At 43.9% G+C, this 27,837-nt stretch overlaps 1 protein-coding gene across 1 annotated transcript in view; it reads right to left on the bottom strand.

The window, feature by feature from the left end:
• LOC149323102 (tetratricopeptide repeat protein 39A-like) overlaps positions 1 to 11,936 on the bottom strand; it is a 46,500-nt gene extending 34,564 nt beyond the window's left edge. Inside the window, exons 1-2 of the mRNA XM_089487354.1 lie at positions 11,889 to 11,936; positions 2,074 to 2,166 (exon numbers count right to left, since the gene is read on the bottom strand). Of these exons, the coding sequence (XP_089343480.1) occupies positions 2,074 to 2,166; positions 11,889 to 11,920 (125 nt within the window). The 5' untranslated portion in view covers positions 11,921 to 11,936. The remainder of the gene's footprint in view (positions 1 to 2,073; positions 2,167 to 11,888) is intronic.
• Positions 11,937 to 27,837: the final 15,901 nt, after the last annotated feature.

Here is a 27,837-nt window from a genome sequence, read left to right as displayed (position 1 = left end):
TGAAACCCATTCAGTGACCTGGAGCAAGTCACACTCTCACAGCCTTAGAGAAAGGCAATGACAAACCTCCTCTGAACAAATCGTACCAAGAAAAATCCATGATAGCTTCTCCTTAGGATCACCATAAGTCAAAAACAGTACACAATAGCAACAACTACACCTCTGGAGACCAGAGTTTTCAATCCCTGCTCAGCCATGGAAATACATTGAGTAACTTTGGGCAAGTCACACTCTCTCAACCTCAGAGCGAGACAAAGGCAAATTACCTCTAAACAAATCTTACCAAGAAAGCCCCATGATAACCTTAAGGTCACCACAAATCGGAAACAACTTGAAGGCACACAACAGATTGAGCAAAGCAAAGATGGCTATAAACTAGGACCCTTGTGACCAAACTTTTTTTTTTTTTTGGGGGGGGGGGGGGCACTGCCCAGCCTAGCCTGAGGGGCCTCAAGCTGTCCTCCCTGTTCTAGGATCCATGGCACAAATCCAGGCAAGAGAATGGTGGCATGGGTGAAGAGGGACATTTTATTGGGCCTGACACCATTACCATGAACCCCTTGTGGAGTTAAACCCAAGAACTAAGACTGGTTGAGTGTAATGAAGCCACTGGTTGAAAGTAATATACAGTCAGCCCTCCATATCCACGGGTTTTTTATCCACGGGTTCAAGCATCCACAGTTTGAAAATATTTTTTAAAATATATACATTCTGAAAAGCAAACCTTTATTTTGCCATTTTATATAAGGGTCATCATTTTACTATGCCACTGTATTTAATGGGACTTGAGCATCCACATATTTTGGTATCCATGGAACCAAACCCCAGGGGATAACAAGGGCCCACTGTACTGTCACTAATTTAATTACAAATCACATTTTTCCAACATCTAATTTCTGCCACTCATGGGATGATGCATGAAGAGTGCCTTTATAACAGAGAAAAGGGCCATAGCAACAGTATTCTATTTTTGTTAAGAAAAGAAGAGAAGAGAGGAGGAAAAAAACATTTTATCTATTCTTTTCCCACCTACTTGGATTCTGATCCAAGTTTGGGTGCAGGTGTATATATCAACCTCTTCTTTTGCTAATGAAGGTAGGAGTAATATTGCTCCAATTCCTGAGATATTGGAATAAATCTAATTTTAAGTATCTAAGAACAGAAGTTCTTAGGGGAGCAAGATAGCTGTTTTGCCATGAATATATAGATCATCAAATAATGTGTTCTGCAGCAGAAGCGCAGGAACATAGCTTGATGTTTGTCAGAACAAGATTCTGGCACTTGTAGTTTTTAAAGAGAAAAACTAACAAAACATGACATTTTGCCAAAAAATTGGAAACACCAGGGTTTACGTGGTAAAACACATACACTGTTTCTAGACTCTCCTGACCGTCGACCAAACCCTTTTCTACTTCCAATATTAAAATATTGATATCTAGTAGCAGTAGTAGTAGTAACAGTATTAGTATTGCTGCTCAATGCAAGCACTTCATTTCCACCTAGACTTTTATAAAGGGACTACACAGTCTTAAACAAGAATCTTGTTTAAACAAGAGGCCTCACAAACTCAGGGCTGTGGCTTCCTTGACTGAGGTGAAATGTACAATGCAGAAATAATCCAGTTTGACACTGCTTTAACTACCATGGCTCAATGCTATAGAATTCTGGGAATGGCAGTTTGTTGTGGCACCAAAGCTCTGGTGCCACAACAAACTACCATTCCCAGAATTCCATAGTACTGAGCCACGGAAGTTAATGCAGCATCAAACCAGATTATTTCTGCAGTGCAGATGAAATGTGAGTCTATCCCTCTGCAATGCTGTCATGTTTTTCCCTATTGCCTCCCACTATACCAAGCACTATTGTTTTTTCCAATTGATCTTGTCATCGCATGACATGCCCAAAGTACAAAAGCCTGCCTAGTCATCTCTTCTCCTAGAGAATGCGAAGAAGAGTTTAAACACAGAGCATATAAATGAAGAGGGGCTATTGGAAGGAGTAGCGAGTGAAAAGGGCAGTGTCCTAGGACTGGTTTTTCTGTCCATGGTGATCAGGTTCAGTACTTCTTCTTACCTGGGTTGCAGCATCTCCAGGCTCTCACTGAACTGGTTACGCAGGAAGCAGTTCAACGCCGCTGTGCACTCAGCCAAAGCAATTTCCAGGTTGCTGTTGCAAAGAAGGAAAGAAAGAGTTGGGTTACTATAAACGAGGCATGGGTCTCCAAGGCCTCTTGGAAGATCTAGCTGCTACACAACAAACCTGGGAGATGTTACTTCTATGACGCCCAGAATTCTTTCATCAACATAGCTAAAGGCCATGTTGTCTAGGGAAACCTAGAGCATGTAGTCCAAAGAAAGGGATTTCTCCAGACCTTGCCACAAAGAAGCAATATCAAAATAGCCAACCATCAGATCATAGAGGCGAGGGTAACTAGTGGAGAAGAAGGCCTTGGACAACTTAAGTCAAAACTTGCATTTCCACTTCCAAGGTCCAGAGTCAGGTAACAGTGTTTAGTGCCATCAATTTTAGATACTCATGACAGTATGAATTATTCTGGGGTTCTTTTTTAAGCCATTCCAGCCATCTAGCAAAGAAATTGCTCAGAAAGGGTTGAGAATCACCAGATGAAAGGAACCTCTAGGGATACCTCTTGACTTGAGAATACTGGCCTGTCCTCTTTCACAGAAGACAGTCCTCTATCTCTTTTTGAAAGTGTCCTCTATTTAGAGTGTTATCCAGCCCAATTTGAAGATAAAGAACCATACAGAGGAAACTTCAATGGTCCTTGAAATTAACACTCAACACTTGGCATCTGATGTTTCCATGCGCAGTGTGTCCCTGTGTCACTGATATCCCTACTTGTGTGAGATGTATACTGTAATTCTGTTTAGATTATAAAAAATCATTTATAATTTTGCATTTGCCTGTAATAAATTAGCACATATCATTTAATACCAACTGTTGTCCTCTTTTGTCCTATGTTTGCCTATCCTATGTGGCCAAAACTCAATATACAGGTACAGATAGACTGGAGGATATTTGTAACTGATCTTCTGTCCAAGCTGGGGGGAAAAGGGATGGGGGGTACACTTTACTGGGACTGACCAAGAACTGCAACCCCAGTATCATTAAGTAGAAACAGTGACATGAAAATGTATGTCATATTATGGATATTTCTACAATCTTACTTCCCTATACCCATGTACCTATTGCCTAAGGGGTTATTCAAACATCTTTTTTTTAGCACAACTATGTGAATAACCTCACTCACGCATTCCGAGTTTATTATTGACACTATGGGACTGCATCTCTGAGCATCTCTGCAAGTTCGGGTGATCACATGTGCCCGCACTCGAAAAAACAAGGAGTTGATGGCGCGAATGTATTTGAAACATGTTCAAGGCATGCAGAGTTTTATCCTGGTTTATTCCAGGTCTATTTGCATTGGTTATTCACACTGCCAATTCACACTGCGAATCTTAAAAGAAAACTCAGGAAAACCCCTGATATTGATTATCTCAGGTTAAGTGGGGGTTTTGGCAGCTCCCTCCAAACTTAATCGAATACATTCAAAATGCATCTGAACAACAAAGATTCAAATCAGTTTCGACCCAAATTAAATTCACCGTCTGAATAACTCCTAAATCTTGTTAAGTTTTGTTGAACCCAACCAGAAGCAGACCAGAAGAAGCATTACTCCGAACAGCAAGCTGCTGGCTGAGGCTGTTCTCTAGAACAAGAGACAATATGCTTCTGCAGTTAAAGCAGAATTTGCTAAGACAGCTCTGTGCTTTTCTACAGGACACTTTCTGTGGAATCAATGTCCCCAATAATTATTGTGTATTCTCCTCCTAGCTGTTCTTCCCAGGTTTCTGTTTCTTTTATTTTATTTTCTCAAGAACTACCAATCCCAAATTTCTTTATGCTGCACAGAGACCTGGGAAGAACAGCTAAGAGGAGAATGCACAATAATTATCGGGGACATTGATCCCACAGATAGTGGGAGACAGCGCTGCTGGTAGGAATTAACAGGCACAAATATGTATTATGTAAATGCCTAGATCTGATACAGACATATGCCATGTGGCTATAAATACTAACCATGAGACCATATAATGGGATGGAGAAATAATATATGGGGGCATGTTTCAAGGGTGAACTGCCTCCTCCCCACTATGATACCTGGACCTTGCTTCTGTAATCTATCAGAACAGAAAAAGGAAGACAGTCTTGATGCCCATTTTGGAACCATGCTGAATCCCAAATGTTGTTGGACTGCAACTCCCAGCATACTTCTCCAGGCGTATAGATACTTCACCAATTGCTGGCCATGGCAGCAACAGTGGTTGGAAGTTGAAAACCAGCAACATTTGGAGGACTGCACAACATCTGGATGACCATGCTGTAAAATCTGTAGGAACCCAGTCTGGCTGCCTCAGTAGTTACTTAGCATCTGGTTTATGTACGCTCTACTTGAGCAAGCCAACAGAAGTTAAATCCAGATAAGATTAAAGTCATGATGGCTGGCTGGCCAGCCATGTGACTTGGGAAACAAGGGCACCCATTATAGATTTGGCTTTAGCCTCTCCAATTCCTCGTGCTTTTAATTTTGGGATACAGCACACCACTTTTTGTTTCAGCAGTTGCCTTCACTGGACAGAGAAGCATTGTCTTCTTTGGCACAGAGTAAGGAAAAGTCATTTTTCCTGTTAATAAGCAATGTTCACATTGTGTTGGTCTAGAGGGGCTCATGTTACAAAACAATACAAGCATACCTCAGCTAACAAAGTAAATGTATTATCTGGCATTACTTAACAGAAAATTTGGTACCAAAGGCAAGAATAACAGGGACATAATAAGGGGAAGTTCCTACATCACAAAAGACCATCTGAACAAAACCTCTTTGGAAGTTTTTAAACAGAGGCAGGATGGCCATTTGTCAGGCATGCTTTGATTGGGAGTTCCTGCATGGCAAGGGGTCGGACTGGATGGCCCTTGGCATCTCTTCCAACTCTACAATTCTACATCTGAAGAAGTACAGTCAGCCCTCTGTATCCACAGGTTTTTCATCCACGGATTCAAGCATCCATGCCTTGAAAATATTTTTAAAAGGTATAATTTCCAAAAAACAAACCTCGATTTTGTCATTTTATATAAAGGAAACCATTTTACTATGCCATTGTATTTGTTTATTTATTTCAAATGCTTTTTATTAACATAAAAAACAACTCAAACCATAACAGAACAATAAACGTTCTACTTGTGTTTTTTTTCATTTATTTTAATGTTTTTATTTGTTTATTTACTTCATTCTTTACCTTCCCTTTCCAAGCTATTTCAGTCTTTTCTTTCATTATTATTATTATTATTATTAACCTTTATTTATAAAGCGCTGTAAATTTACACAGTGCTGTACAGACATTGTTATCTTCAATCTGTTAGTCTATTGGTCTTTCTTCAAATTGTTCCTTTTAGAAGCTCCATTTTGGTGCCACCACAAACTACAATTCCCAGAATTTCAAAGCACTGAGGCATGGCAGTTGACATGGTGTCAAAGTGAATTATTTTATTTCTGCAGTGCAAATGCAGCTTTATAAATAGGAACTTCTTTGTCAGAGACTTTGGCCCCATATAGACAGGCCAAAATAAAGCTGCTTCGGATCACTTTGGAGGTATGCTGTTTAAATGATGCATGCGTCCTAAGAGTCCTAAGGACTGGAACGCAGCTTTGGCGCAGCTTCTGGACTCTTAAACAGCATACCTCCAAAGTGACCCGAAGCAGCTTTATTTTGGCCTCTCTGTTTAGGGCTTTTGTTAAATGTGGTATTGGGAGTCCGGTGTGGCATAGTGATTTGAGTGTTGCGCTACAACTCTGAAGACCAGGATTCGATTCCCCGCTCAGCCATGAAACCTACTAAGTGACCTTGGGCAAGTCACACTCTTTCAGCCTCAGGGGAAGGCAATGGCAAACCTCCTCTGAACCAATCTTGCCAAGGAAACCCCATGGTTGCTTCGCCTTAGGATCACCATAAGACGGAAACAACTTGAAGGCACACAACAGCATACCTGTATGCATTGAAATTTTGGGTATTACGCACTCACTTTGGACACAAATCATTTACAACAGCACTTTCTGTGTCAGAGACCTCCTCCTCGATCAATGTTAGCATAACTTCCACCCTACTCAAGGGTGACCAGATGTCTTGCTTTACCAGACACGTCCTCCACTTCAACTTTCTGTCCAGGAGGAATTCCAAAATATCCTCCATTTGGAGCATGCTAAGAAGTGTGAATTTATATTTCTATGAGTTTGGCACTTCTAGTCGGTCCTCCATTTTTCTAGGATGTCCTACACTTTACAATGCCTTGTCCTCCTTTACGGTGAGGTCACCTTGCCCCACCCTCGGTTAACAGCCTCTGGCTGTAAACCTTTTGCTTTTATCCTCCCCTCCAAGAAAGAAGGATTAATGAATTGGTGTAGACTGTAGAGTAATTCTCAACCTCAGCAAGGTATCCTGCAAAGAGTTAAGTATATTTACACAAAAAAACGCTAAATTTGCTCAATGGCCTAAAACTATGTAGTCTACCCTGGATCCCCTTCTTGTGCTATCAGGGAAACGCCCCGGGACAAATGCTCCTTCCTTCTATTTCCTGCTGAAGCGACAAGGGAAGGCCCTGAATGTCTGTTTGTCCAAGTAACCTGCCGCTTGGTTACCTCCTATGCTTGCTCACCTCACCTTTTCGAGCAAGCGCAGGGTTCCCAAGCTGGCCGACACTAAGCAAACACAGGCTTGGCAGGGCCTTTGCCAGCACATCCACTCCACCCTTTTCTGTCATTCCTGGGTCCTCCTCAAAGGCAGGAACATAAGGTGATATTCCCTTGCTGGCACTTTGGGGTCATTCAGACATCGCTTTTTTTTAGCACGACAACGCAAATCATCTCACTTACGCATTCCCAGTGTGCTATTCACACAATGGAACTGCATCGATGTGCATCTCTACAAGTTCAGTTGCTCACATGTGATTTCAAATAAAGATGGCGTCAACTATGCAAATGTATTTGGAACACATTCAAGGCCTGGAGTGTTTTATCCTGGGTCTACGTATCCATTATTCACACTACCGTCAATGTGGATCTGTTTTGTTTGTTTTTTTAAGGGAAAAACCCAGTACTAATTATCCCAGATTAAGGTGTTTTTTGGCAGCCCTCCCCCCCCCCCCCCAATTTATTTGGATGCATTCAGGATGTGTGTGAACAAGCCAGATTCATCCTGGATTATATTCGCAGAGTGAATAACACTTTCAGGTGCACATCTGTTCTAGATCCCAGACAATGCTGGTCCAGAAATAAACTATGCTTGAAAACTATCCTTTTTTTTTTTAGGTCTGCAACTCTGAGAAACCCCCAGGTATCGTGGTCAAAGTCTGGGAGTTGCAATTGAAAATATTTATTTTTCCAAAATCTTCAAACAGGGTCTTTTCTCAGCGGGCCCTGGATTATCATAGGAAGATGCTGACTGTGTGAGATCACCAATTCCTCTACATCAGGATTGGTGATGCTAGAGATAGACAACATGTTGTTCTCTAGATGTTACTGAATGCAACTTCCAGCATCCCCCACTAGGCTGGGGCTGATGGGAGGGAGGTCCATGCATTATCAGGTTGACCAGATGTCCTAACCACAAAGAAGGAGAAGGCATCGCAAAATCAAGACAAATAGAGGACATGATCAACTAAAAACTAAAAACCCTCATATAAATGTAAATGCATGCTTTTTAGTAATGGAGGACATTTTGAAATTCCTCCTGTACAGAAATGCAAAACATGTCCTGGAAAAGGAAGATGATCTGGTCAACCTGATGCATTATGCATCTTTCATCTATGTCAGAATTGGGCAAAAGGTGTCCCTTCAGATATTATCGGGCTGCAACTACTATGAGCCCTATCTAGCCAGTATAGCTAGTGATGAGAAATGTTTAGGAAACAGGACTTGAAAAAGGAATCTGCCGGAGGAGAGACCTTGGAGTTTATCACACGGGAGGAATTTCTCTTAATTTCAAATGAGAAGAAAGTGCGGCCAGAACGTATTCACGTGAATTCGCTAGTTCAGTGAATTTACATGAATTTGAATTGCGTTCGAACTGACTTGCCATTGCCCGAAAATAGCTTGCCATTGGCTGAAATTGTGTGTGATCACCTCTCACGCAATAACGTGAAATCCCAAAATTGTGTGTGGTAGTCTATCACACAATAACATTAAACCCCATGATTGAGTTCAGATTGCCATTGGATTATACTTCCAATTTCCCTTGTCTGATGACATCCCTTGGAGCCAAGTGAGGAATGCATGGCCCTCCAGATATGCTGCAATTCCTCCCACCCTGGCCAGCACAGCTAATGATGAGGGAATATGGGAACTGGAGGGCTACATATTCCCAATCTCTAGCGTAGAGAATTTCTGTCCATCACAACATTGAGCATTGCAAGCCATGGTTTTGCTGTACACAAGGCAGTTCTGCATACCTACCTAGCCAGGAACTTCCTGATCCAAGCAGAAGAAGTCAAAGTGATCAATAACCAATGAATAACAATCCTACATCCTTGATCTCACAACCCAACACAGTCCAGGCATGAACTCTGCCATGTGGAAGCCATAGTGGCATGGCATTTGATCAATAGATACCATGCTGATATGAAAGAGGGTTGTGTGCCTTCAAGTCATCTCCGACTTATGGAGACCCTAAGGCGTGGGGTATGGCATATGTCCCTGTTGCCAGCCTGTCTGTACCTCAGGATGTATTGAGTGAGCCTCCTTTGCTGATGGGTGAGGGCATTTGCCTCTATCAAGCCAGGAATGGGGAGGAATCTGGCAACTATAACTTTTGGGTTTGTTAACAAGGCAAGTCAAAAATTACAGAAAGTTGTTCGTAAATATATTCCAAATTTTTATTTCTTATAGCAGATGTACTGCTTCTCTTTGGTACACTAGTCCTCCCAGAGATCTGAGATTACATCTCCCACTGTCCCAAGCTAGCATGACCTTGCCTGAGGATGATTAGAGTTGCAGTCAACAAGTCATACACATCTGGACATAACCAGGGTGAGAAAATATAATGGTTGTTGTTGATGATGTATGCCTTCAAGCCATCTTTGACTTATGGTGACCCTAACACAAACCTATCACGGGGTTTTCTTGGCAAGTTTCTTCACAGGGGGTTTGCCTTTGCCATCCTCTGAGGCTGAGTGTGTGTGACCTGCCCAAGGTCATCCAGTGGGTTTCTATGGCCAAGCCAGGAATCAAACTCTTGTCTCCAGAGTTGCAGTCCAACACTCAGTTCACTATGCCACAGTGGCTTCAGATACTGAAGGCTGCATTTCAGAATACTGGGTACAGAAGGCTATATATTTCCCAGGAACTGGGAAAACCACCTCTGAGTATTCCATGCCTAAGAAAACCCTATGAAAGCCATCATTTACTGCCTATAAGACCCACTGTAACTGGCGAGTGGATGGGTTTCTAACCTCAAGAACAAGGGGTTTTACAAGATCATGAAAGGAAACCATGGGTGAGGATTCACTTGCTATCCTCTGTCTATGAGATCAGATATAGCAGAGATGGGAAACCTGAGTGATCCTCCAGGTGTTCCTGGACTGCAGCACACATCACTCCCGAAAACTAAGTGTACTGTCAGAAGCTGATGCAGGTGGCAACCCAATAACATCTGAAGGCCATGCGTTTCTTCATGCTTGAGTTCAAGCCTAGTAAATTGAAGCCACACTAGAACTGTAATTTAAAACAAAAATGAATTGCTTAAAGCCATCTGATTAAGTTTGGGGGGGCTGGCTGCCATTCTCGGAACAGACCGGCTGCTGACCAACTAGCTTTCCCACCCTACCATTAGGCAGGGTGAGGCAGCTGCCAGCTGCTTCAGGATGGCAAGATAAGGACAGCAACAGGTTAGTCATGTCATCGATTACTTTTGCGGTTTTCATTTTGCTTCCTGCTAGGGATCAACAAAGGTGCTTGTGGGACAAACAGGGTCAGGTGCCAGAATAACTTCACAGGCCTTAGGTCCTCCTATACATTTTCATTTCGCCTGAGGACAGGGCAGCGCCCATTTGCTATTTAAGCAGTTAAATATATGAACCATGCCTAAATACCCTGACCTTGGAAGCTAAGCAGGGTCAGCCCTGGTTAATACTTGGATGGGAGACCACCCCAATGAATCCCAGATTTGTTGTTGCTGTGAGCCTTCAAGTATTATGAGCCTAAGACAAACCTATATAGCAACAGCAATAGCAAGTACATTTCTATACTGTATATCAGTGAACTATCACAGGGTTTTCTTGGCAAGATTTGTTCAGAGGGGGTTTGCCTGTGCATTCCTCTGAGGCTGAGAGAGTGTGCCTTGCCCAGGGGCACCCAGTGGGTTTCATGGCTGAGCGCAGGTTTGAACCCTGTTCTCCAGGGTCTTAGTCCAACACTCAAACCCACACACCACACTGGCTCTCAAATCTGAGGTGCTGTTACTCCTTGCCCAAGAAAATCCTGTGAAACTAATGGGACCAGTCCTGGTTAGGACTTGGATAGGAGACCGCCAATGAAAACAGTTCTCCAGGTTCTACTTCCGAGGAAGGAACTGGCAAAAACACCACTTGGCTTTCCCCCCTCCAGCTTCTCCGGTTGCCAGCTGCCTGCTCATCTTAGGGCCTAAATACCCTAAAGGCACCAGATCCCATCAGGTAAGCAGGGCCAGCCTTGGGTAGTCCTTGGATGGGAGGCCACCACCAGTTGAGTGCTGCAGGCTCTATTTCCAAGGAAGGAACTGGCAAAGTTACTCTGCGTACCTGGCTTCCCCCCCGCCAGCTCTTCTAGTTGCCCCCTGCCTGCTCACCTGAGGCCATAAAGCCAGTAAATCCTGTCTGATCTTGGACACTAAGCAGGGTCAGACTTGGTTAGTCCCTGGATGGGAGTCCACCAAACAAATTCAGGTGCTGCAGTCTCTATTTCGGAGAAATGAACTGGCAAAACTACCTCTGTGAGTACTCAGCTGCTCCAGTCTCCACCTGCTTGCTTACCTGATGACCTACTTACCCTAAAGGCACTGGACCCCATCGACTAAGCATAGCCAGCTTTGGTTAGTCCTCGGATGGGAATCCAACCAAAATCAGGCACTACAGTCTCTATTTCAGAGGAAGGAACTGGCAAAAACCCATCTGAGCATCCAGCTCCTCCACCTGTGCCTGCTCACCTGAGGGCCTAAATCCCCCCAAAGGGCACCATATCTATCTGATCCTGGATGCTAAGCAGGGCCAGCCTTGGTTAGTAGTCCACCAACAAAAACTAGGCACTACACTCTCTATTTCAGAAGAAGGAACTGGCAAAAACCCTTTTTAGTACCCAGCTCCTCCAGCCTCCACCTGTACCTGCTCACTTGAGGGCCTAAATCCCCTACAGGCTCTATATCTGTCTCATTGGATACTAAGCAGAGCCAGCCTTGGTTAGTCCTTAGGTGAGAGTCCCCCAAGCACTACAGTCTCTATTTCAGAAGAAGGAACTGGCAAAAAAAAAAAAAAAACCCTAGTACCCAGCTGCTCACCTGAGGGCCTAAATCCCCCCAAAGGGACCATATCTATCTGATCTGGATGCTAAGCAGGGCCAGCCTGGGTTAGTCCTTGGGTGGGAGTCCACCCACAAAAAAAAACAAGCGCTGCAATCTCTATTTCAGAGGAGGAAATTACCAAAAAGCCCACCCCCAACCACTTGTCTATCCCCACCCCCTCCCTCCAGCCTCCACCTGAGCCTGCTGGCCTGGGAAGGAGGCTGCATTGCAGATCCCTGGAGCAGAAGTAGCAGAAGGTTCCTTGGCTGCCTGTGGCTGCCTTACCTCTGGCTGGGGCTTCCCTCTTGCAGAGCCATGGCTGGAGCCTCCCCTCTTGCCAGACTGCAGCCCTGGAGGAGGAGGAGGAGGAGGAGGAGGAGGAAGGCAAGGCGACACGAAGCAGGAGGGTTGGGCTGGCTGGCTGGGCTGGGCTCCTCCTCCTCCCTGCAGGTGCCTCCTGGGCAGGGCCATCAGCCGTCCTCCTTTTCCCGGACGCGTCCTCCATTTCACCCTACCCAGGGGGCATCCTACAAGCTCCTCCCCAGAAGCAGGGCTTTACAGTCTGGAGCTTTCCTTCAGCCATGTCCTCTATTTTTACTTTTTCTTGAATGTCCTACATCATGCGATGCCGTTTTCCTTGGCGATTAGGACATCTGGCCCAGGCCGCCCGGGAGTCCTCCATTTCTCCCCTTCCTGCCCAGGAGACATCCCAAAAGGTCCTCCCCTTTTGGAATATCGCTCAGAAGAGTTGATTTTATGGAATCATAGAATTGGAAGAGACCATCCAGAGTCCAACCCTATTCTGCCATGCAGGAACTCTCAATCGAAGCACTCCCTGTGACAGATGGCCATCCAGCCTCGACCTCCAAGGAAGGAGGCTCCACTACACTCCGAGGGATTTAGATCTTTCAAGAGTGTTTCTAGCTTTTCTTTGGTCCTCTCCTGCATTTCCCTGGAATGTCCTCCTTTTTAGGATGCCTTGCATTTGGGATGTATAGCATGGCTTTTGTATTTCTGGGAGTGTTTTGTAGCTTTGGTTTGGGACTGTCCTCCATTTTCCTTGCTTTGTCCTCCTTTGGCGGTGAGGTGGACATCTGGTCACTCTGGGTCAGGGTGACCAAGCGTCCTCCTTTTCCCGGACATGTCCTCCACTTCAGCCTCCATGTCCAGGAGGCATTCCCAAAAGGTCCTCCCCATGGAGCATCACTATGAAGCATTATGCCATGCTGCCTCTCCTTGTAAGGTAGGCCAGTTCTATTGTCCTCAAGTGGTAAGAAGCACTAGTGAGGTTGAAAGAACTGCTATGCTTCTTGTGATAGAACTGAGAGTAGTTAAACCAAGCAGCTTTGTTTTTCACCACTCAGAGTTTGCTTGTAGAATCTCAAGGGTCCAGAACAGCTCAGGCCTCAGTCCCACTGTGTTTTAAACCAGTTTGCAAAACAGTTTGAAGCACTTTAAATTATCCTGGTTTGCACTTGAACCAAATGGCTGAAGCGGTTCAAAGAGGGTGGCCATGCGCTAGACCCATTGAACGCCTGTCTTTTTGACATTGATTTTTTTCTGTATCTTTTTCAATAAATCGATTCCGTGCAAGTGTAAACAATATGTGGTTAGGAATCGATCTTCGGCCAGCTGTAGTGGATCCATTTTGAATCGATTAATTAATCAATGTGAACGAAAAGTTGGTTATTTTACAAGGAAAAATGTGATTGGGGCAAATGTAGCGTGAACCAAATCCCACTGTTGAATTGATCCATTGATTCGGATCACAATCTGATTTATTTGTAAGTGGCAATGAGGCCTCAGGTAGACCCCATATAGTTCTTCTTCCCCAAATCCTTATTGAGGTTGAAGATATTGTTATTCCAAACACCTGGAGAGTCAAGTCCAAGAACAGCACCTGGTTATTCCCTCCCAGGCACTAAGGTCCACAGGACTACCAAGGGTAGTGGACTTCAGGTGTTAATGAACCACTATTCCCAGCATCCTTCACCACTGGCCAGGCTCACTGGAACTAGTGGGAAAGAGGATCATATATGGAATTCAACCACATCTGAAGGTGGAGATCTCCATCACAAAGGCTGGAAAGAGACATAGTGGATGGTAAAGGAAGTATCTTTTCATGTTGCAATTGGACTTTAAATTTGCTTGATATTGAGAACTTCCCAGGATCCATGTGGCCAGAAGGAGGTGGTTCCAGCCTGCAAGAAATACCCCTCCGTACCATCTGAACCAAGAACAAAAACATCAAAATGCAGGCTTATGATTAACATTTCCCCCTTCCTGTATGATTTTTAACACCTTTGCCTGATGAAGAAGCCAGTAGAGCTTTAAAGGCTTACAGCATGTATATTGTGCACTTTGGTTGGCTCAATAAAGGCATTACTGTTTGGTGGATTTTTGATGTTACTGGATTTGCTAGATGGCCAACACGGCTACCGCTGGATGATCACATCTGAAGGTGTGTCAGGCTAGCTTTAATGCACAGATGTGAGCAGAAACAAGTAAAACAGAGCAATGGCAAAACACACAGTTAATGAGGCCTGGCTGGTATATCTCTACTGTCATTTGCCCAAAAAGATAAAGAAACAAACCTGTACATGGTGTGGTGATTTGTGTGTTGGAGATTAGGGCTTGAACAGCTATGGAAACCCCCATGGGTGGCTTTGTGCCAACCACACACTCTCAGCCTCTAAGGAAGGCATGGCAAACCCTTTCTGAACAAATCTTGCCAAGAAAACCTACTAGGTTCACTTTAGAGTGGTCCTATGTTGGAAACATCTTGAAAGCACACAATCATAGCTCAGAGATGGGGAATATACAGCCCTCCAAATGTTGTTGGACTCTAGTTCCCATCATCCCTCACCTTTGGCTATTTTGATGGAATATACCTTCTTACAACCTCTGGAAGGCCACTCATAATAGACAGTTTTTAGTTTGCTGATGACAGTAGGGCCACAAATTTGACTCGGGTTGCTTCCTGTATCACACATTTCCTTTGTTGTTTTGGTCTGATGTAAACGTAGCTAGTCTATACCACAAAAAATTGTCCTGATAATGCAATATTTGTGTTTTGATTTGATTTGTTTTAATGAAGTGACTGCTTGATCTGAACTGGCCAAAAGAAATAACAACCTCAAAGCTTCCTCTTGAGATGCATTTGCACAAGCAGAAAGAGTCCCTTCATGGGTTATCTGCCACTGGGAACAGGGTGCCTTTATTGTCTCTCTTTAATCTGTTCTGCACTAAAGGTGGTCAAACCGGCTTTTTGGAAACAGCTAGTAACTTGGAGTATGGTCAGGCAGTAAGGGGATGCCCCTAGGGCAACAGTTATTTTAATCAGCTAAATAACCATTTAAGAATGGCACTTTAAGATGTCACAACTTTTTAGAGCAATGGTTGAATTCAAAGATATAGCCATGTTAGTCTATAGAATCAGTATGTAGAGAGATCTTGTAGCACCTCTGAGACTAACTGAAAGAAATTGGTAGCATGAGCTTTCCTAGACTTCAGTCTACTTCCTCAGATGCAATGGTTGTGTGTCTTCAAGTTGACTCTACTTATGCATCATAGGAAATTTAAAATCCAATTGCAAGTTGACTCTACTTATGCCTCACTAAGGCTGAGTGTGACTTGCACAAGGTCACCCAATGGATTTCCACAGCTAAGTGGGAATTTTACTCCCAGAGTCTTTGTCCAGTGCTCAAACTACACTATGTTGGCTATCATAGGTACAGCAGTGGCTGGTTGTTGTTGTTAGCTGCCTTCAAGTGATTTAAAGCAGTGTCATATTTGCATTAATTCTGCAGTATCTCACCCAGCAGAGAGAAAATCTTTGACATTATTCCTGTGACCACAAATGAAATAAGCAAGGTGTGTGTGAATAAGGGTTACACAGTATGTCACATACACACACACACACACACACACACACACACCTCTCTTCTATGCCAACATTCTCTGAAGATGCCAGCCACAGATGCTGGCGAAACGTCAGGAATAAACTCTTCTAGAACATGGCCACATAGCCCGAAAAAACCCACAAAAAACTGTGGATGCCAGCCATAAAAGCCTTCAACTTCACAAATAACCAAGGTGTTAGTAGACCCCAAGTTGAACATGAGCCCACAGTGTGATGCTGCAGTTAAAAAAGCCAATGCAATTCTAGGCTGCATCAATAGAAGTAGTTTCTTGATCAAGGGAAGTAATAGTGCCACTCTATTCTGCTTTGGCCAGGCCTTACCTGGAATACTGTGTCCAGTTCTAGGCACCACAGTTCAAAAAGGACATTGAGAAACTGGAGCATGTCCAAAGGAGGGCAGCCAAAATGGTGAAGGGTCTAGAAACCATGCCCTATGAGGAGAGACTTAGGGAGCTTGGTATGTTTAGTCTGGAGAAGAAAAGGTTGAGGTGATATGATAGCCCTGTTTAAATATTTGAAGGGATGTCATATTGAGGATAGAGCATGCTTGTTTTCTGCTGCTCCAGGGAATAAGACACAGAGCAATGGAAGCAAACTAGAGGAAAAGAGATTCCAGCTCAGCATTAGGAATAACATCCTGTCAGTACAAGCTATTTGACAGTGGAACATATTGCCCTGGAGAGTGGTGGAGTCTCCTTCTTTGGAGGTTTTTAAACAGAGGCTGGATGGCCATCTGTTGGGGTTGCATTGATTGTGTGTTCCTGCATGGCAGTGGGTCAGACTGGATGGCTCTTCCAACTCTATGATTCTATGATGCTACATCCCTAACCTGACTCCAGTTCCAGCTAAGAGCTTACTTCCAGCTATCATTGCTGAGGCCTCATGGCTGCACTTCAGTTAAGTTCCATGATCTGCTGCATTGCTACCAATTACAGCAGTATGAAGCACTTTAGCAATAATAATCATAATCAAAGATTAGTCTAAACAAGTGATTGCCAAACTGCAGGTCCATAAATACCTTGGCCTACTATTCCTGAAATTTCTCACCAAGGGGTGCTTGAGCATTATAGCCAAATATCTACGATCTCTAAGTTAGAAATTAAAGGTCCAGGCTAGACAGGTGCTGATGCATAAGCCATTCACTGCCTGTCCAGTGAGTTTTCAGAAAATAAAGAAATAATCGTACCCAATGGCAGAAGTAAGTTACTGTTCCCTGGCACATTCTTTTAAAAAATGCTGGTCCACTACATGAGAAACAGTGAGCCCTTGGTATCTGCTGGGGTTTGGCTCCAAGACCGCCATGGACACCAAAATCCATGGATAATAATAATAATAATAAAGTTTTTATTTATATACCGCACCTTCCTCAGATCAGGGCGGTTTACACAAGTTACAATTACACATACAATGCATTAAAAACAAACACCATACAGTATACAATAAAATAAAGGGAATGGTGAGGGGGGAGGGAATCAGGTCCAGCATTCTTCTCTCCCTCTGAGGCCTGGACCAAGGCAGATGGACCGGAGGGAGGGCTCTTCTTCTTCAGGCTAGCCCCTGATGGTGCTGGGCCAGCCTTCTCTCTCCCCCAGAGGCCAAAAGATGACAGTTAGGGAGGGAGGAGCCTCTGTCTTCAGGCTGGCCCCTGATGGTGCTGGGCCAGCCTTCTCTCTCCCCCAGAGGCCGAAAGATGACAGTTAGGGAGGGAGGAGCCTCTGTCTTCAGGCTGGCCCCTGATGGTACTGGGTCAGCCTTCTCTCTCCCCCAGAGGCCGAACGATGACAGTTAGGGAGGGAGGAGCCTCTGTCTTCAGGCTGGCCCCTGATGGTACTGGGTCAGCCTTCTCTCTCCCCCAGAGGCCGAACGATGACAGTTAGGGAGGGAGGAGCCTCTGTCTTCAGGCTGGCCCCTGATGGTACTGGGCCAGCCTTCTCTCTCCCCCAGAGGCCGAACGATGACAGTTAGGGAGGGAGGAGCCTCTGTCTTCAGGCTGGCCCCTGATGGTACTGGGTCAGCCTTCTCTCTCCCCCAGAGGCCGAACGATGACAGTTAGGGAGGGAGGAGCCTCTGTCTTCAGGCTGGCCCCTGATGGTACTGGGTCAGCCTTCTCTCTCCCCCAGAGGCCGAACGATGACAGTTAGGGAGGGAGGAGCCTCTGTCTTCAGGCTGGCCCCTGATGGTACTGGGTCAGCCTTCTCTCTCCCCCAGAGGCCGAACGATGACAGTTAGGGAGGGAGGAGCCTCTGTCTTCAGGCTGGCCCCTGATGGTACTGGGTCAGCCTTCTCTCTCCCCCAGAGGCCGAACGATGACAGTTAGGGAGGGAGGAGCCTCTGTCTTCAGGCTGGCCCCTGATGGTACTGGGTCAGCCTTCTCTCTCCCCCAGAGGCCGAACGATGACAGTTAGGGAGGGAGGAGCCTCTGTCTTCAGGCTGGCCCCTGATGGTACTGGGTCAGCCTTCTCTCTCCCCCAGAGGCCGAACGATGACAGTTAGGGAGGGAGGAGCCTCTGTCTTCAGGCTGGCCCCTGATGGTACTGGGTCAGCCTTCTCTCTCCCCCAGAGGCCGAACGATGACAGTTAGGGAGGGAGGATGTTCAAGTCCCATTGAAAAACAATGGTATAGTAAAATGGTGTCCCTTATATAACATGGCAAAAGCAAGGTTTGCTTTTTGTAATTTCCATATTTTTAAAATGTTTTCAAGCCATGGATGCTTGAATCCATGGATAAAAAAATCCGTGGTTATGGAGGGCTGACTATAGTTTGAGAAGCACTGGTCTAAACCGTACCTGAAAGTGAGTACTACGATTCAAATTTCAACATCTCTCCAGTTTCAGAAACTACTAAGACATGGGACACCCAAGAACAGAGGCAGAGCTGGAGTGAGCAAAGGTGTAACAACTGAGAACAACGTTGGATAGGCCTGGCAAAATAAACTTGTGATGGATGGCTAAAAAAACCAGAGGGCCTGGGATGGTAGCGCTGCAAGTGGGTTGTATTCCAAATCATTTGGAAGCAGAACAGCCCCGCTAGGTATAGAAAGCTAAATTATCTTGCTTAGTTTGTGGAGCTAATTATTCCTCAGCCATCCTGGAGGGCTTTACCACTGAAAGCCATTGTAAAAGTAGTTGAAATAAACAGATGTGGATCAAAATTGGCAACCTTCTTGCTCTATAAGACAAAAAAACAAAACAAAACCATAGGATATTATTTTGTAAACATTTTCCTTCTTTGTATACACACATGCAAAAAAGAAAAAGAAAAACTATTATACAGGAAACAGCTGAAATAGCTCTAATTATCTCCCTTAGACTCTCCTTTGCAATGTTTTCTGTTAAATATTCCCACGCATCCTGATGTTTAGCTGCCCAGAAACTTCCCAAATGTACTTCAGATATTTTATACCTGCTTAGCTGAACTGAGTATTAAATTTTATTTCAAGCCAAGCGATATTTAACTTTATTTCAAAATTCCATACATACAATTTATATTTATGTAACATTTGACTGATGACATTCAATGGCTTTCAGTATTTGATTGGTACTACAAAAAAAGAGGGGGGGGGGGGCTTGTTATAATCTTCTGCTTGCAAGAGCCAGTGTAGTTTGACTGCTGGACCAGAAGATCAATGCTTGAATCCTCACTCAGCAATAAAAACCCACTGCTTGAGCAAGGCATACTCTCTCAACCTCAAAAGAAAGCAATGGCAACCCTCTTCTGAATAAATCTTTCCAAGAAAAATCCTATGAGATGATTGTCATAAATTGGAGTAGACGTGATGGCACATAATTCCTGATCACTGTCTGTTCTCTACTTTGCAGAAGACAGAGGCAGATAAGAAGAGTGTGCACTCAATTCAGCATCTAGTGATGGTCCTCGTCGTCACCCTCTGCTCATGCCCAAGAGTATTCTCAATCCCAGGGAAGGATCATGTTGTTGTTCTTCTTCTTCTTGTTGTTCTTGTTGTTGTTGTTGTTGTGTGCTTTCAAATCATTCCTGGCATTCGGGTTACTTTGGAGGTATGCTGTTTAAATGATGCATGCCTCCAAAGAGGCCAGAAGCCGTGCCAAAGTCACGCTGCATTCCTAAGGACTGGAGCACAACTTTGGCACAGCTTCTGGCCTCTTAAGATGTGTGTGTCATTTAAACAGCATACCTCCAAAGTGACCCGAGGCAGCTTCATTTTGGCCTGTCTGTACGGGCCTTAAAACATTCAAATGTTTAGTTGAACATTTCTGTCTCAAAACATAACTCTGAATTTTGCTTACAATTCCTCAAACAACTTTAGGAAAGACAGTGTACATATCTGCTAGGCTGTACTGCAGTAAATACTGAGTCTATTTCAAACAGCTGCCTCTATTTCCCCCTGCCTCGGTTTCTGAAAGCTTTCTTGTCAGCATCCAGGCTTCATTATTTGCAAGAACTTCAAAGACAAGACTTTTTTTAAAAAAGTGAAGGAGGCAGAGATCATTGCCCAGAAATGAAGCAAGACCCATATGGTGCAGAACAGGTGGCACCCCCCGCCCCACCATCTCCTCGCCCCAGGGGAAAAATTGATTTAATGCCAACATTAGGATTTCACTGAGATGTTACCTCAAGGGTTGGTAGTTAAACTGTTTCATGCTCCTGCCATGGCATTTTCGCCATAGCCAAGGTCCCACTGTCGTTTTATCCTCCCAGCAGCAGTCTGGCCTCATGAGGTGGTTCCTTGGCAACCAACAACAGGAGGCCATGGACCACCTGCCAGGGATGTGCCGCCTGCCTGCCATCCCTCCCTGAGAGAGCTGTGCCATCAGAGAGTCTCCCTCTTTTGTTGCTCATCTGCTTGGCTTGCCAGCAAAATGTGTTAAAGCCCTCCTGGAGAAGCCTGTCCTTCAAGCAGCAGCCTGGAAAGAGAATTGGTTCAGGAAAACAAGATGGTTCCATAGACCTGAGGAAGGAAGGGTCCATTCATCAAAACCAACAGAAAAGAACAAGGACTTCAAAATTTAGGAGAAAGGCATGGCAGTCGCTCTTTTATGTCCAAGCAAGCCTTAGGGGCAATTCAGACAATGAAAATAATCCAGGTAGAATCTGGGTTGAATCTCTGCAAAAAAAAATAATTTATCCTGGGATAATTGATATGGGTTGTTGTTTTTTTGCGTTATTCTATAAGATCTGCATTGTCGGCTGTGTGAATAACTGATGCAAATAGAGCCAGGATAAATCTTCATGCCTTGAACATGCTCCGAATACATTTGCATGATCGACTCCATCTTTATTCAAGTGCTGACACATGTGAGCAACAGAACTCGCAGAGACATAGTTCCATAGTGTGAACAACAAACCCAGAATGCATGAGTGAGATGATTCAAAGTCACACTAAAAACAATGTGTGAATGACTCCAAAGCCAGCAAGCAGACGCTACTCGGGCCTCTCATCTTGCCTTCAGCCCAGCCCCAAATTAGTGTGACATTGTGGTTTGAGCATTCAACTCTGGAGTTTATCACACAGGAGGAATCTCTTAATCTCAAATGAAAAGAAAGTGGGACCCGAACGCATTCACATGAATTCGCTAGTTCAGCAAATTTACATGAATTCGAATTGCGTTCGAACTGACTTACCATTGCCCGAAATTGCGTGTGGTAGTCTATCACGCAATAACGTTAAACCCCATGATTGCATTCGGATTGCCACTGGATTATACTTCCAATTTCCTTTGTCTGATAACGTCTTCTGACTCTGGAAACCTGGGTTCAATTCCCCACTCAGCCATGGATGTAAGACGAATGAGTGAGTTCTGACTTAAACCCAGAGCTGAAGAACCGAAGAACCAACGAACTGTGCTTTAAACATAGCTAAAGGACCAAACAAGGTTCCGCGCAGAGCATTGATGTGACGAAGGTATTTGGCAACCGAGGCGAGGAAAATCTGAAAACTTGGAAGCTGAAGCGGGGTGCCGTCCAGGTGTGATGAACCATGACCGGGAAGAACCTTATCTCCTGAGTCGCCATGATGAGGAACTGACAGGACAATGGAGAACTTTGAACAGAACGAGTTGCTTTGAACACGGACTGATCTGAACAACCTGTCTGTCCTCCCAAAAGAGGAAGTTGAGTAATGGGCTGCAATATTGCAAGACTTCAGCAGCCAAGAGCCCAAGAGAAGAAAAAGTATAAAGACCCTGGACTTTCATCTCCATTTTGTTGGCACCATCCGCGGCAACGGTGTCATCCCCAGCCTTCGAGAACAACTGATCAATGTTCGGCGGAAGGAAAGTGTGTGTGAGTATTGTATGAATGTGTGAGTGAAAGAGCTCTTGATAATCAATGTTTGTGTTACTTGTGTGATTCAATAAATGTTACATGCATGGTGTTTAAACCCAAATTTGGTGTCTCAATGTCTTTCTCAGCCTTGCTGTGAATAGGTCCACGGAGGGAGAGGTTTTCATTACACGCTCTCAGGATAAACAGGTTGCCCTTACAATCTTGGGCATAACATGGAAACCCTCCCAGCCTCAGGAGATGGAAACAGCAAACCTCCTCTGAACAAATCTTGCCAAGAAAACCCCATGATAGGGTCTTGTCTTAGGGTCACCATGAGTTGGAAACAGCTTGAAGGCACACAACACACACTCACAGGCGTCTGACCAGAAACATGGGGCCTCACAAAGCCAAATTTCTCAGAAAGACATTTTTCTGTGCCATGTATAGTCTAGTAGTTTGCACTTTTAAAAGTAGGTAATAAAGCTGTTTGCCCAAGGGCAGGTAATTCGTCTGGCTGTACTCACCTTGCTCTGTGAGTTTTGTTGTTGTTGTTGTTTTCTTTTCTTGCAAAGTAACCTATCTGCTTTGACTCTCTTCCTTGAAGAGCTCATGTCCTTTTATAATGTACAGGTACTTGTACAGCTGGCCCTCCTTATCCACAGATTCAACCATCAACAGGTTGAAATCATTCAAGATATTATAAATTACAAGGAGCAAGCCTTGAGTCTGCCATGTTATGTAAAGGACACTATTTTACTATGCAACTGCATTTAATGGGACTTGAGCATCCATGGATTTTGATATCCAAGGGGGGGGGGGGTTTCCCCAGCAGATACCAAGGGCCCAATGTACACCTCCAGCTTTATTTAATCAAGGTACACTATACATTTAGTTGCAACATACTAAAAAGGGAAATATATCTCATGGGCACCGCTGTTAGTTTTGGACTAGCTGAGGATAGCACGTATCCACGTCCTTCTCTAAAGCAATTACAGCTATTCCCTATGTAGTTTATGATTGTCTGTGGAACATCTTTTTAGCCATTTCTAAAAAGCACACAATGCCAGTCTTAAAAGAACTCCAGTGGTTGGCAATACATTCCCAGTTCGAATTCTAGATGCTTGTGATGACATTTAAAGCCATACACATCTTGGCATGTCAATATCTGGCCATGTATGTACCTGAGCAAGGATTGTGATCAACTGGAGAGCATCCTCCTCTGTGTCCCACAAACAAGGTCAATATACTATTTGGGGACACAGGACAGAGCCTTCTTAGCTGTGGCACCCCAATTGTGGGGTGCCCTCCTCTTGGAATGGCTAATTGGCACCAACACAGTTTTCATTTAGGCTCCAAGCAAAAAGTTGGATATTCATCAAAGCCTTTAGGCCCCATGATTTTACCTAAAGTACAGTTGGCCTTCTGTAACCACTGCTTTTTTTATCCACGAGTTCAAGCATCCACAGTTTGAAAATATTAAATATATATATACAAATTCCAAGATTTCGCTATTTGATATAAGGAACACAATTTCACTACTCCATTGTACATAACAGGACTTGAGCATCCACAGATTTTGGTATCCACGGGGAGTCCTGGAGACAAACCCCAGTGGATATCAAGGGCCCACTAAAATCTATTTTAACTCATAATGTTTAGTAAGTATTTAGTTTATTGACATCTTATCGTTTTAAACTGCCTTTACAAGAGAATTAAGTAGACTGATGAATGCCAACAGGCATTTAACATTTTGAAAAGTTAAAAAAAGAAGTTCAGAGCCAATTCTGAAGCACCCAGATCCTACCCAGCCATTTGTGGTACAAGCAGATGCAGTTTTTGTAGCAGTTTTGCTACAAAAGGATGAAAAAGGTCAATTGAGATCACACATGTACTTATCCAAAAAACATTTCTGGGGCAGGACTAAATTGGGTGGGTTGGGGAAAAGAAGGTGCTGCAAAAATCTCTTGAAAACTGGAGACATTTGTTGGAAGGAGCTAATTGCCACTTTGAGGTACAGACAGGCCATAGGAAACTACGTGCATTGCAGATACCCTGAGAACAAATCAGATGGGCCGAGTGCCATTTACAAATTCAGTTCACCATAAAGTATTGGCCAGAAAGGGGGGAAACATTTTGGCTGACATTGTCTAGATTACCTCGACATGAGAGTCAAAAATGAGAAACAATGGACACTGTGTTAACTCCAATGCAATAGAGGTTGGGAGTAACGAGAAATCCAAACAGGCAGAGAAAGCCCAACTGCCTGCTACTCTAGAGAAGTCCATACAATCAAGCCTCATGGAGGGAGTGAAACAGGATGAATGGGTAAAAAAGCATCAGCATAAGATACAACTGAAAAACGGGGTATACTGTAAAGGGGAGAAAAGGTATGTACCTGAAAGTCTGATAGTTAAGATTCTACAATTGTGCCATGATGTCAAAGCAGCTGGACATTTGGATTTTGTAAAAACTTTACACCTGGTGAGGAGGCAGTATTGATGGCCTACTTTGAGAGTGGATGTGGAAACCTATGTACAAGCCTGTCCAATGTGAGCAATGGGAAAAAAGGTGGGTGACAAACCTTGTAGACTGTTGCAGCCACTACTCACCCCAAATAAATCTTGGGCATATATTAGTATGGATTTTATTGTTGACCTGCCTGTCAGCAAAGGAAAAACTGCCATCTGGTTGGGGGTGGAAATGCCTTCCAAACAAACTCATTTTGTAACTTGTACATTGCTACACACAGCCCAACAACTGGCTAAACTATTTAGGCAACACATGTATAGGCTACAAGGTGTGCCCTACAAGGTGGTCTTGGATTGGGCAGGGGCACCACTAGAGGGTATGGGCCATACAAGGTAACATCCTAAGAGGAATGACAACACTGTTCCCCAAACATCTGCCTTGCGGCAAAAACAAACTACCAAAAACCTATTAGCATCTGCATCCTGTTTTTCATTTCAGTTTGCTTGAATCTGTAACAGAGAATGGTGTGTGGCATGTTTCTAATAGATGGGGAGCAATGCTTTGAAGTGTGCAAAATTTTGGACTCTAGAATTTGCGAAGAGTAGCTTCAGTACTTTATTTAATGGAAACATTTCTCCTTGGCGGAAACTGAATGCATGTATAGTCCAAATGTCAGGGCACCTAAATTGGTAAAAAAATTTATTGCCCGTTACCCTGCTAAGTTTGGTGCTGTCTAAATAGGTGGTGGGACTGTTTGTAATAGTTCTTCTCATACTTCTCATGTAGCCAAATATTTACTATTATGCAAAGGGATCTTGTAGCACCTTTGAGACTAACTGAAAGAAACTGGTAACATGCATCTAAGGAAGCAGACACAGGTCTATATGAAAGCTCATACTACCAGCTTCTTTCTTTCAGTTAGTCCTAAAGGTGCTATGAGATCCCTTTGCATACTGATTTTCCAGACTAACATGGCTATGTCTTTGAATTCTACAACAGTAATTACTATGTATAACATTTGTAAGCATGTGTATGTTCACAGATGGATTGGTGCACGCAGGAAATCCAACTGAATGGCTGCAATTGACTATACCTACATAATAAGCTTGTCTTCTGTATTTTAATAGATAATGCAAGAGGCGGCACAAATTTGCAATCCCAAAAGCAGACAAATGGTGTATTCAAATACACTGCTTTTAAACTGAATTTGTTCAATTTAACACTTCAGTTTTGAACTACTGGAAACTACTTTCCTGGACAATCACTAAGGCAATTAAAGAGCAACAGATGTGGAAAAGAAGAGGTACAGCTAGGAGACCCAAAAAATTAAATAAAATTAAAATCCTCAAATGAAACAAACCCAATAACTCTTGACAGGATTGTGAAAGTCCCATCCTTCAAGCACTACGAACATCTTTCAAAAGGTTACCTATGTCCCTGAGACCTAGAAGCATAACACTTTAAAAAGAAAAGGGCAATCACTCACAAGTCACAAGTCTTTTCTTAAAAAATAAAAACACTGTTGGCTCCACCTTCTTTCAGTGAACTTCTAGCATCTGCCCCTGTGTCTGGATCAAGCTGCAGTCTCCAGAGGTTGAAGCTACAAAGCTGGGGTGAAACTTAGAAAACAGAATCCAGCCACTGTCAAATAATAACAGGCCTCATACAGAAGAGAGCAGATGGCAGGAGGGGAGAGGAAGCTGCTGCTTCTAAGCATTAATCTCAAGTAATTAGCCAATTTGGGAAGAAGCAGCCAAAAGACAGCTGATGTGTGTGCGCATGCAAACACCTCTCCCTCCCTCCCACACCAAGCACTGAGTAAAAATGAACAAGTTGGACCTGAATTGCTATTCACAGAACACCTGCCATTAATCATCATCTTGCTTGGAAGGGTCAGAGCAACCCCTCCTCAACTGAGAATCAACCTCCCAGCCAAGTTTCTTTGGGCACCAAAAACACCCATTCCAACGAGCCAGTCCTACACATGGTGCACACGGGAGGCCTGCCGGAGGAGACAGAGCAGCATCCAGACCAACAGAAGCAATCTCTGCATTGCTGAGCAAAGGCACCAGCTGGTGCTAAGCAGAGGGGCCATTATACAGACACCGTCGTCCTGAAAATAGTGCCTCCAAAGGGCAAGAGGCACAGCATTTCAGGCTGGATGAGTCAGGCTCCCACTGTTCTGTGGAAGTAGAAAAGGAAACAAGTAGCTTCTGGAACTGACAAGAAACCTATGAGAATGAGGGCTGGTCAGCTGCTAGACCCTGAAACCTCAGCACAAGGCAGATCAATCCTATTATTGCATGGTTCAAAGCAAGTCTTTCAACCTCAGCTCTCCCTTGTGTGAACAGCAATGCTAGGCCCAACAGATAAATCATTCATTAGTCAAACTTAGAGAGTGGAAATCACTGCATAGCCAGTATCTTTCCAAGGTTTTCTGAATAGAAACCGTTCTTCCAGCTGCTTTTCATCTCTTGCTCAGACCATTTCTCATCTAAAACCCTCTCTACCCACTGGGAAATAATGAGACAAGTTCACTGAATGAGATCCAACTCTTTCCTGCCACTATGTGGCCTCAGCAACTTATTTCACACCTTGTTCACAGTGCCTAGAACATTTCAACCTGAGACAGAAAGAAGGCATAGAGAAACTCGCCAAGCCAAGCCAAACTAGAGGATGATAATCTTTCAGCGATTTGCACTCAGGCAAAGAACTCCCAACTGACTGGGAGGCCTTTCACCAGGCTTTAAAAATTTCTGGTCGTTTAAGATCTACCAAGCACAGCTGGTCAAAATTTTTCTTTGCAAGCAATGCTTTTTTCACTTCTCTTCATAACTGGCAAAATATGCAGGTAATTTTTCTCACCAGGATCTGAGATACAGAACAAAATATTCTGTGCCACAGAGGTGAAATCTATTATGCACATTATGAAACTTCACCAAGCTTGTATCTGTATCTGCTTTTTATTAATCTGGTTTTGTTCATCATGGGATGAGGCAAGGAGCTACACATGATGCCTCCTCTTGCTAAATTCCAAAATCTTAGGCACATAATTCAGCATTCAGATCCCACTCTTGAGCAACACACTCAGCATCTCATCAATGGACCTCATCACTCAAGCAACCCTACTGTGAAGAGTCAGAAGGTAGCAGGTGCTGCTGCACTCTTCCTCAACTGGAGCAAGCCATTTGGGGCACAAATGCACAAATTTGCATCTCTCAGTTTGGTGGGAAACACATGTTTTTAACAGCAATCTGCATCACCTCACCTCATGTTTTCTTAGGACCCAAAGACTTCACTATGATGTCTGGATGTCTAGAACAAGCCATAAGGTCAAGAAGAAAACTCTCCTCAGGAGCCTTCTTAGCAGCATTCAGAAGTCAACTTCATCTAACATGCTGGAATCTATTGCTGCTGCTTAAAAAAGGCCCTTCAACCAATACCAGAGCTGTTCTGGGTTTAATTAATCAAAGCTAAGGAAGCAACTTTGCTTACCCAACCAAGTGGTCCTGCCTTCTTTGGGCCTTTCCTATAGGAAATTTCTATAATCAATGGATGCTTCTTCAGCCTTAAGAATTAGTATTTTCTGCCTCTATGCC

The sequence above is a fragment of the Sceloporus occidentalis genome, unplaced genomic scaffold (assembly GCF_023333645.1).
Source record: "Sceloporus occidentalis isolate IW3139 unplaced genomic scaffold, rSceOcc1.0.p SCAF_1, whole genome shotgun sequence".
Classification (NCBI taxonomy): Eukaryota; Metazoa; Chordata; class Lepidosauria; order Squamata; family Phrynosomatidae; genus Sceloporus; species Sceloporus occidentalis.
The sequence above is the reverse complement of the archived record's forward strand: the minus strand, read 5'-3'. Positions and strand labels throughout refer to the sequence as shown.